The following is a 12013-nucleotide window of genomic DNA, read 5'->3' on the forward strand; positions in this document are numbered from 1 at the left end:
AAGCAAAATCATTATAAATTCAAATGTAAACGCAAAAGTATTTTACGTAAGAATTATGAAACGAAAAGTAATAATTTATTATTAAATTTAATAATATTAACATTACCTTATATATTTACTATTCAAGATTTTAGTGATTCATTTGTATCAACGTCAATATTAAAGTTATCATCACATAATGATCCATTAATATCAGGATCAATAGCCATAATCTTTAAATCAGTAATATTACATCATAATAATTTAATGGTTACATATATTAAAGAATGTATTAATAATATATCTATTGGTGTATTTGATGAATTTCATTCACATTGTTTATATACATTATTAAACTTATTACAAAAAACAAATAACTTATCAAATGAACTTGTATCAGAAATAGAATGTACTGCATTTTATTCTTTTATATCAGATGAACCAAGTCATCGATATTATGGATTAGAAATCCTTAAATATTTAAGTGCTATAGGTAAAAGTCAATGTTATTTTCTATTAAAATCAAATTCTAATTTAATCTCTGATTGTTCTAATCAATCAATTATAATGTTACATGTACCTTCAAAACCTACTTTAATATCACCTACTATAGGATCTATAACATTTGAAGATGCATGTTATTCGAATTATAATGACGTCTTTTTAATATTTTTAAGTCAATTAATTAATATATTAATACAAAATAATTATATCCAAATATTAATTAATTGTCGAAACTTCTTTAAAAACGTTACCGAGAAATATGAATTAATACCAAATTATTCATTATCTGCAATTTGTTTAATATATATTGATTCTTATATATCAGAAGTAATGTGTGATAATGATGAAGAAAATATCGATTTAAGTAAATTTGATAAATCTCAAGTTAAAGTAATTATTAATTCGATTATTAATAAAAAGAAAAGTAAACTTATAAAAGTATTATTATATTCATTTCGATTTGTTAATGAAAGTTTTATACCTATAATATTACCAATCATATTTTCGATTAATTCTGATTTTTATTCTGAAGCTTTGGTAACATTTTCATATATAATTCGTTCGCCTAATTGTTTAAAATATGTAATTGATTATGAATTCCCTAATTATATTCAATTCATTACATCATTACAAACATATTTTTATAAAAAGAATTTAAACACTACACGCGAAATCGAAATTGATAAAAAAGAATTAAAAATGTTAAAAGAAAACGAAACAATTTGTGTGAATTATTGTGTAATTATATCAACACCATTTAATAACTTAAAATGTCCAATTTATGACGACATATGGCCAATCTCATCACGACAAATTATGTTCCAATTTCTAATTCATTGGGCGAAATTACCAAATGAATTAGAAAAGATTCAAGTTTATGCATTAAACGCAGTAATATTAATTGTTCGATTAGTGAATATATTCACTGAAAGTTTTAATTTAGATGATAATATATTAGAATTAATGATAAAATGCCATTTAAATGGATTCCCTGTATTAGATTCATTATTAGAAAATCATTTTCGTTTGTTATTCAATGATTATATTAAAAATGTATTTAAACGCTCTCGAACTGAATCGATTTTATTCTTGAATTCTTTAGTAGAAATAATGCAAATTCATGAAGATAATTTCGTGGAACAAATTGATATAGGTTATTTATTGTTATTAGCAATATGTTATGGAGAAGAAAACCCTGAAATGTTAAAGTTCATATTAAAAGCTGTTGGATTAAAGGTGTTCCAAAACCAAAAAGAAATCGAAAAAATTATCGATTTGAAAAATGATTTCGATTTATCAAAATCATTCAAATTCGCTACTGAATTGATTTTAAGAGCTGGATTAAATATAATCGAAAATTGTAATAATAAGGACTCAATTAAAAGAATTATTTTGGCTTTAATCCCTTGGATTTATAACATTAGAATTTTACCAACTCATGATTGGATTATACAAGGGATACCCCAAAAGTATAGAATTTTTAACGTCGGATCTTTTCTTAACTATACAGGAAAAGTGTCACAGAATTTATTTAATCAAAAAATCGATATATTTTGTGAAATTTGGTTGACTTTATTAAAGTCAACTGAAAAGAATTTCATACTGTTGATATTCCTTTATAGTTTAGAATCTGCTAACCTTAAAGAAAAACTTTTTGCATATTTCATGGAAAAAGATGCTTCATTAGTTTCAAAATTCTTGGCTAAATGTTTAAGCTTTGCTCATTGGTATTATATGAGAACTCAAAAACAACAAACAGTTTCTTCTCTTTCATGGATACTTAAAGTTATTTCTCAATTCTTCATCGAATTCATAGAAACTTCAAATAATAACTTTACAATAGCTATGCATTATGCGTTCTTGTTTATAGAAGAAACGCCAAGTCTTTGTGAATCAATTTTATCTGTTTTCCCTGTTGATGCTATTGATTCTACTTACTTATGGACTAAATGTGGTGCTTCAGGTCCACTTCAAATTGAAGATATTGTATCAGAAGTTTCAAAATTGATTTCTGAAAATTATCCAACAGCAATTGAAAAATGGGCCGATGAAGCAACAAAATGGGTTTTATCTTGTTGTGATGTTAAGACTGCTTATAGATCATTTGTCATATTAAATTCATTATATATAAATAAACCTGTGAAAAAGTCGTTCATAAGCACGTTAATAGAGACCGTTATATATCATTTATCACATAAATCAGAATTATATACAGAAAATGAATTAGCTTTATTTGTTGGAGAAAGCTTTGATTATTTATATAACCATCACAGCATAAAGACAGAAAAATTGACTATGAAATACATTTCTTCATTTATTAATTGTAGCATATTCGAAAATAATTGTATCGAAAAAGCAGTAAAAATTCTTCTGGAATATTATAAACCAGATAAGGAAACTCAAAAGGTATTCATTTATACATTTTTCCCATATTTACATAAACTTGAAAGTGATCTTGAAGCACAAGAAACTTTAAGCAATCTAATACGAGCTACAGATTCAACAATTCTTTATTTCGTAGCAGCACCATTTTTATATAAACATCTTCCATTTACTAATGTTGGTAAAACTTATCAACAAATAACATATCTTACATTAACAGCACGTGATGCATCATGTATATTTAAGATGTATTCTAAGATGCTTACAACAGCTTCTTCTCCTCTCGAAGACGCAATTTTCACAATTTCGACACTTTTGCTTTCAAAATTCAAGAACTTTATCAAACCGAAAATAGTATACAAAATTTATGAATTTTCTCTCACAAAAATTTTACGGTTATCACCGGCAGCTGATTTCCTTCTTTGCGTTTCTTCTGTTAATCCAGGAATTGTTTCATTAAAGGATGTTGACCCAACCCCAGCTGCTCAATGCGAAAAAGTTAAAATAAAAATGGAGAAGCTTATTGATACAAATTATGAAATGCCCCCTATTACTAAATGTAATAAGCTTAAAGATTTAAGAGGGTTGATATCACAACGCAACCCACCAAAGATTTTCCCATATGCTTCGGAGTATGAAATGTATTCAAATGTAATGGATAAAGCTGAAACTTCTCCAACTACAGTGCCAACAAAGAAAACACCACAAATATCTCCTTCACTTTCTATGATTACAACATCAGTATCTCAGATGTGGATGGCAAATGAAATTGTAATGACAATTTCACCACTGAAGGAAAGACCGGTAAAAATGGAACTTCTTGATGAAAGGTCTGAAGAAAATGATAGTGTTAAGTTCGTTATTAGTTCTGAAGAGTTCTTAAAACTTTAAGGGATTTTCATTACAGAATCTATTGATTTAATAAATAATTAATTAGAATAACTCAATACAATATTGCGGGCTTAAAAAATTTTTAGCTTGTTGTGATAGTTATTTTTTGTTAGTACGAACAAATCTGTTTCAACTTTGAGCTCAAAAAAATATTAAAAAATGGTACCAGTGGGGTTCGAACCCACGCACCTCTCGGTAATGGGACTTGAATCCATCGCCTTAGACCACTCGGCCATAGTACCTCTGTTGTTTTTATGAATATGAAGTCTGATAACCAGGAATTTTGGAAAAGTAAACGGCTGCCTTGACCATTTTGAAAAGTGGCATTATGTTTTGGGAAATCGAACTCTCACAGAAAGTACGGATTCATCCAACAAATCTTTCAAGGGACATTGAAACTAGTACCCTTGGTAGAGAGCTTCGTAAATGTGTTGAGGGGCTCGTTACACCAAACGATGGTATTATTCTTCATGTTCAAAAAATAATTTCCTTTGATGCAGGCTTTATTTCATTTAGGACTGGATTTGCAATCTTCAATGTTAAATACAGTGCGATTGTTTTTCATCCGAGAAAAGGACAAGTTATCGATGCTGTTATTACCGAAGTAAAAAATCTTGGTATATATGCTGAAGCTGGTCCTTTAAGTTTGTTTATTGCCAACAAATGCATGCCAGAATGGTATCAGTTTAGTTGGGAAAATTCATCGTTTGTTCCAATTGTTGGAGCTACAGCAATTTTAGGGAATCAAGGGAAGGTAAAACAACTTACCACAAACGACCAACGTAAAAACTATGTACTTCAAAGAGGCACAAAGATCAGAGTAAAGATTATCAATGCAAAACCTCATACAGATTTAACTAAATTAACAGCAACAGCTACAATAGATGATGAGTATTTAGGTTTTATTGGATAATAAAAATAATATAACGAGTAGAGTTTAATTTTCCAAATAATAATTTATAGTAAAAAATTCATAAGAAAAAATTATAATTTTGATAAATTTTATCATTAAAAAAATCTTTAAAAGCATGCAGAAAGTTACTCACAAACCCTCACTCGTTACAATTTCAAGGAAGCTTTACCTTCTTTATAAAATATCAGAACAATGCTTGAGCATACAGTAAAAAAATTTTCGTTTTTATATACATTAATTGTTTCAATTTAAATATCTAAGTTAATATTCGTGTTTTGGAATATAAAAAGTTTTTACTAATTTTTGCTTTTATTGATATATAAGATATGCTCTAGAATAAAAATATTTTCCCATAAGAGAATTGTTCCCAAATATCTAATTTAACTATTTCTCTTTTACCATTTTCGGATGCGAGCATAAATGCTGTTTTAAATAATTTAAATAATTACCAAACAATATTTTGAAATCTGAGTACATTGTAATAAATATTGTATAAAATAAATTCATATTTTTTGCATTAATATCTATTCCTTCTTGTTCAAGTAGTAATTTGACTATATCTATATGCCCATTAAAAGATGCTAACATAAGTGCTGTAAAAAATGATTTAAATAAATTCCAAATATTATTTTGAAACATCAAAATGTTAAAATAAAACTTAAATAAAACAAATAAATATTTTTAGCATTAATATCAATTCCTTCTTGTTCAAGAAGTAATTGAACTATTTCTGTATGACCATTCCAAGATGCCCACAGAAGTGCGGTATAAAATAATTTAAATAATTTCCAAATATTATTTTGAAATATCAAATTATTAAAATAAAATTTATATAAAACGAATAAGCATCTCTTGCATTAATATCAATGCCTTTTTGTCTAAGAAGTAATTTAACAATTTCTGTTTGATTATAAAGAGTTGCCAAAATGAGTGCTGTTTGAAATAATTTTGATAATTTCCAAATTTCATTTAAATATATTAAATTATTCCAAGAAACATTAATCAAAAGAAAAAAATATTTGCAACATTAATATCCAATTCTTCTTTTTCGAGAAGTAAATTGATTATTTTCAAGTAACCTTTTTCAGAAGCAGCCATAAGTAATGTATAAAATAATATGATTTTCCTCCAAAAATTTTTGTGAATTATCAAATTATTACTACGAATAATAAATATAATAAATATACATCTTTAGCATTAATATCAAATCCCTTTTGTTCGAGAATTAGTTGTATTATTTTTGTGTTTTCATAACTAATTGCATAGATAAGACATACACCAAACAATATAAATAATTTTTAAATATTATTTTGAAATATCAAATTTTTTAAATTATTAAATAAAGAAAATAAACATTTTCAGCATTTACACCAATTCCTTCTTGCTTTGTAAGTAATTTAACAATTTTTATATGATTAAATACACAAGCATAAATTAATGCTGTTCTAAATAATTTAAAATATTTCCAAAATTTATTTTGAAATTTCAAATTATTAAATCAGATTTTAAAACTAATAATTAGTTATTTTTAATGTATATATCAATTCCTTCTTGTTCAAGAAGTAATTTAACAATTTTTATACAATTATTTCTAGATGCTTTCATAAGTGCTGTATCAAATTATATGAATAATTACCAAATAAAATCATCAAATTAAAAATTAGTTAAACAAATAATAAATAAAACGAATAAATATCTACAGCATTAATATCAATTCCTTCTTGTTCAAGAAGTAATTTAACTGTTTCTGTATTACCTTTTTCAGACGCAATAATAAGTGCTGTTTTAAATATTATGAATGAATTCCAAATGTTATTTTGAAATCAGAAATAATTACTAAAAATAATAAATCAAAAAAATCAACACCCTTAGTATTAATATTAATTCCTTGTTCAAGAAATAATTTAACAATTTTAGTGTGATTATTTTCAGATGCTAATATTAATGATGTATTTCCAAATATTAAATTGAAATCCATTTTTAATTAAAAAGATATAAAATAAAACAACCAGACATCTTTAGTATTTATGTCAATTCCTTCTTGAACAAGAAGTAATTTTACTATTTCTATATGATTGTTTTTAGATGCTTTCATAAGTGCTGTATCAAGTAACATGATTAATTTCCAATTATTTTATACAAATTCTAAATTTTTTCATTAAATTTTAAATATATAAAATAACTATCTTTAATATTGATGTCAATTCCTTCTTGTTCAAGAAGTAATATAACTAATTCTATATATCCATATTCAGATGCATAAATAAGTATTGCCTTAAATAATTTAATTAAAATCCAAAAAATGTTTTGGAATATCAAATTATACAAATATAATTGGAAAATAAAATTTGATCATTTTTATAATTAACATCAATTTCTTTGTTTGCTAGAAAAAAGTTTATTAAATCAATATTTATGAATTCATTGGTTGGAAACAAAAGTAAATTAATAATCTTTTCGAATGAATACTTAACAATTTCATTTTCGTAGATATATTTGAAGATATCATTTTTATGGAATTTAATCGCTGCTTCATATGCGCCTTCAAATGATGAACGATTTTGTTCACATAGGTGAATTATTTCAATGTTTCCACCAGCAATTGCATATTTACCTGTATTATTTACTTTTGCACCATTCATAAGCAAATATTTAAAACATTTAATAGCAGAAAAAAATGCTGCATAATCAATTAACGTAACATTTTCTGTATTAATAAATGAACATTTTTCATAAAGTGATGGTGTAATTTTTTGATTAAAATCAAAATATTCTCGGGATGATATTTCTTGAAGTTTTTCTATTTCATCATTTCGAATTATTTTTGCAAGATCATTTGGATTAACTCCTTCTTTAACATATCTCTTATGAAGTTTCCAATTGTCTTTTACAAGTTTTTCGAAATTTTTTGTAAAATATGTTCCAAATGGAAGATCTATTGATATATCTTTAATTTTTGGAAAGATATAATGTGAGAAATAATTAGTTTTTTTATTCAATATAAAATTTGTTGATAACATATCTAATTCTATCATTTTCTCAAGAAGAAAATAAGATTCTTGAGTGTCTAGGCCAAGAAGATAATGCGAAAATATATCAACTAAATTATCATTAATTTTATTTAATTCATTTTCTTTTGTTTCAATTTTTTTAATATAATTAATGTATATATTAAAATCTTTCATTTGTGAAATAAATGATAAATAAATTAACCTTACAATTACAATATTGAAACATAATGAAATATCACTATAAAAAAGATTTATTGTTGCTTCAACAGATTCGATAATATTATCTTCGCTTAAATTAAAAATTATTTCATCGAGTAGCATGAGGGTTTGTGCCCACTTTTTTGAGGAGTAACCAAGAGCTGATATTGTTTTAATTTTTTTCATTTATTTATTTTTTTTTTAAACCAGTAACTTTTTCAATAATCAAAAACAGTTTTTATAGACCGTTTAGTAGAACTTTTTGATTTTCTTTTAATCAGCCTCACTTTGAAAAAATGTATAGTTTACTTCACTGAAATAACTGTAATATTTGAATGCCATTTAAGTGCAAATCACTTCACTTAACATTAATATTTAACGACTCAAAAACATATGCAAACATCAATCGGATGTACACAAGATGTTAACCATTCGACACAACTAATTCTTAAATATTTAAATTCTTTACTCAGGCACTAACCATTTTTCGATTTCTTCCTTATCATTTTCATACGACACAAATGGCTTATCCAATATCACCAACGACGCCGTACCGCATGCTGGGCAAGACTCCTTCAGCTTACTTATTTGTTCTTTATCATCTTGTGCGCATCCTATTGACAACAAGTAGCAGCTTGTATGCACCAAATGTCCGCACGGGAAAGCCTCGAATTGCGAATCGCACGCTGGCCTTCCGCATATGTAACAGAGTGCTTGCGAAGGGTCAATAGTCATTGGGCTTAAGTTTGGCGTTGACACGAGCGCTCTTTGTTCGTCAGCTCTTATTTCTATCTTCGCCCTCATCTCGTCACTCTCCTTAATATCAGAAGAAGATTGCTGCACCGAATCTGCGATAATTAATTGCAAATTGCTGAGTTCCATATCAGGTGGGATAACAGGAAGCATGTCGTCGAGAGTTAACTTCTTAGAATGATAAGCAGCTTCAATAAGTTTATCGAATTTGGTGTCGGGCGGAGCTTTCTCTCTATCACCTAAAAGGCGCATCGCTTGGAGCCAGCATTGCTTGGAATCTTTGGCTGTGCTTAGCGGCCCTTGTAATAGCCCAATTGTGGTGGCCATTGAGTCTCTAACGCCATAGTTAATAGCTAAGTTATGACGCTTATGACATCGCGCAAATACTTTCGCTGCTAGTGCATACATATTACGTCGGATTAAAAAGGCGACAAAGTAATCTTTGTCGAGGATTTTGAATTCGGGTTTCTCAAAGAGTTTAACGATTAAGGATTCTTGGTTCATAATGGCTAAGATAATGAAATATAAAAGAATGTGATGAGGCTCTGTAAATAAGCCCATGTCAAAATATGAGTTAAAGATAAATAGAACATTGCCTTGGAGTTGTTGTTGAATGTCTTTGATTGTAAGTGATAATTCAACAAATGTATCAAATATTGCGGACATGCCGGGTTTGTCAGAATCAAGTGATTCGGTGAATTTCATGGTATCGCGCCTGTTGAAACGCATATAAGCTTGGCGTTGCATAATATCACCAACATTAAGGATGTAATTTTGGACTGTACCATAATCTTGGACAAGAAAAAGATATGATACAAGAGTTTTATAATCGCCAAAGGCAAGGCAAGCAGCTTGAAGTAAGGAAAGTTCGCTGGATTGAAAAACATACTTCATTATAATTTTTTGATTAAGATATTGTTTGTATTCAGTAATAAATTGTTTGATACGTTCAACCTCTTTTCGCTTTTCTTTTGTATCCATTTTGCAAAGTTCGAATATAGCTACTTGAAGAAAAAGATGACAAACAATTTGTTGAGAACTATTACTCGCACCTAAAACAGCAGCTCGTTTATATAAATAAGCCATAAGCATACGTGGGCAGTTAGCTATGATTTTCATTACATGCTTAAAAGGTAAATTTTGCATAAGAAAAGTTTCTGCAGCTGTATCATATTCTCCTGCTTGTATAGCTTTCACAGCCTTTGGTGTTAGTAAAGTTTTAACAGCTTGATTCCTTAATAGGGGTTCTTGAACAAAAAGGGTCATTCCGCTCTATTGATCTGACAAATACAAAAAGTGGTGTAAATCACTTTTCATAAACCATACATTTCTTTTATTTTTAAAACTGTGTTTCTTTAGAGTAACCCAAAGATTTAATTTTAGAACGGCTTTAGTTTATCTTAAATTCTTCTTTTTTATAATCAAAATACCAAAAATGTTATTAAATATATATTTTATTCTTTTATCTAACACAACAAAAAATTTCAATGTACGATACGCACTTTTGATTACTTTACATTAATTTTTTAATAGAATTCTTCAACTTCTTCATCAGAATATATTTTAACTAATCTCGTAAAAGAAGGTAAGAAATCCTTTAAACATATATTTGTCACAAAATTTCTTCTTTCTATACATTCCTTCATTAATTTTCCTATTTTTTCATTGTTCAATTCTTCATCTTTATTAAACATTGCAGGCAACGCCAATTGATTTGTATCATATATAAATTTTGGAGCGAAAGTTTCATCGTTTTCAGGTAAAAACAAAATTACCGAATTCTGGAAGAACAAAGGGTTGAAGAATCTTTGGCTTGCGATCATTGTTATTACTTCCACGAATAATTCTGTGTTATTTTTACTCCAATTAATATATTGTTTCCTAGCGTCATTTAACTCTTCGAATTTCATGTTAAGATTAAATACACGAAATTGGAACTTCGAATTTTCGAATGTTTGCTTTAATAATTCATTAGTATATGTTAGACCTTCAAACCAAAATATTACGGATTGGATACTAAACGAAGTAAAATCTTTAAGTTTCGGCTCTTTATGTTTTGCATAATCATAAAATCCTTGATTTATCTTCTCGAGAATATCTATGTATTCATCGTATACTTGTTTCCATGCAGATTGAAGGTCATTTGACATTAACGATTCGTTAAATTGTCCTTTTTCTAATGCGTTATATGCCTTAGTACGAATTCGAGTGATTTGTTTGGGATTAGATGCAAGTAAATATTCCTCTATAAGATCATCTGATATATCATTAAATGTATCAGTAACATTGGAACATGTTAATGACGCATATATTAATGGATGAAGTGGTAATGGTAATTTAAAATGTGACCCTGTTAATGAAAGATTACCTAAAAGAACACCAAAATAATACCAGACTTGATAATCTTTTTTGGTATTAATTGGCGTTAAATATAGTGATTCTGAAAAATATCCATTAATTATCTGCCGAAAATATTGCTTCAAATCAAAATAATTGACAAATACAAAACAATCATCTGATTCTAATAATGATGCAGGGAGTTGATATAATATATTGTCGTCAGGAAAAGCAATAAGTGAATTTGGAGGTTTGATGTCCTTGAACATTAAATAGTTTACAAAATCGGCGGTTTCGTGAAATGAAATGTCAAATGGAAGTGAATAACGCGTGGGGATGCCTGCAAATTGTGAAAGTGGAACATCAGGCGTGAAGCATTCACGTGCAGCTGTAATAGACTCAAGATGGTTTAGCGTTTGGAGAAAAAGTGGCTTTTTTTCATTTTTATATAATTCAACCCATTTTTTCTCAGATTCTAAAACATCATTGTCATCAATAAGACCCATCACGTATGCATATTGACATGCTTCAATCATTTCAATGTTATGTTCAAGAACACAATAATATAAAGCATTAATGGATCTTTCATTTGTAAATTTAATGGATTTAAGAACATTCATTAAATTCTTAGAAACAAAGTAGTCAACTAATTTGTTGAATAAATTGATCTTCTTTTTGTCTAAAACTGATATGATCGGTGTTTTAAAATCTTTGTCGTATTTGTCAATAGGGATATTATTTGCGAATATGAAATCAATTCCAGGTTTCCATTCTTCTTCAAATGCAACATCAACAGCTGATGGTCCATCCATTTTTGGTCCGTATGTACTTTCATTAATTGGAATCATGGACAAACATTTTTTAGCTTTAAAGTGAATAGCTGCGCTTATTAGTGCAACATATTGAGGTTCTCCACGAAATAAAATTTTAGTCATAAATCTTTCTAAATCATTTGGATCAAAAATTTTTAACTGAATTAATTCTGGATTATCTTCTCTTAATGCGTCATTAAATGTTCTTGTTGGCTCAGTCGGATAATCTAAAT

The 12013-nt window shown here is 27.6% G+C and overlaps 3 protein-coding genes across 3 annotated transcripts; 2 read left to right on the forward strand and 1 right to left on the reverse strand.

Moving 5' to 3' along the window:
- Positions 1–2778: 2778 nt before the first annotated feature.
- Positions 2779–3756, forward strand: GO595_002739 (uncharacterized protein; the record flags this gene model as incomplete). The annotated part of the gene is made up of 1 exon (XM_067915682.1): positions 2779–3756. The coding sequence occupies one exon, from the start codon at positions 2779–2781 to the stop codon at positions 3754–3756; it is 978 nt and encodes a 325-aa protein (XP_067776540.1).
- A 328-nt stretch (positions 3757–4084) lies between these two features.
- On the forward strand, positions 4085–4669 carry GO595_002740 (DNA-directed RNA polymerase II subunit rpb7; the record flags this gene model as incomplete). Its single annotated transcript, XM_067915683.1, has 1 exon — positions 4085–4669. One exon carries the CDS (start codon positions 4085–4087, stop codon positions 4667–4669), a length of 585 nt encoding a protein of 194 aa, XP_067776541.1.
- A 3674-nt stretch (positions 4670–8343) lies between these two features.
- On the reverse strand, positions 8344–11780 carry GO595_002741 (vacuolar protein sorting protein DigA; the record flags this gene model as incomplete). The annotated part of the gene is made up of 2 exons (XM_067915684.1): positions 8344–9831; positions 10638–11780. 2 exons carry the CDS (start codon positions 11778–11780, stop codon positions 8344–8346), a joined length of 2631 nt encoding a protein of 876 aa, XP_067776542.1.
- Between the last annotated feature and the right edge of the window lie 233 nt (positions 11781–12013).

This window comes from Histomonas meleagridis, assembly GCF_020186115.1.
Source record: "Histomonas meleagridis strain 2922-C6/04-10x chromosome Unknown contig_20, whole genome shotgun sequence".
NCBI lineage: Eukaryota > Parabasalia > Tritrichomonadida > Dientamoebidae > Histomonas > Histomonas meleagridis.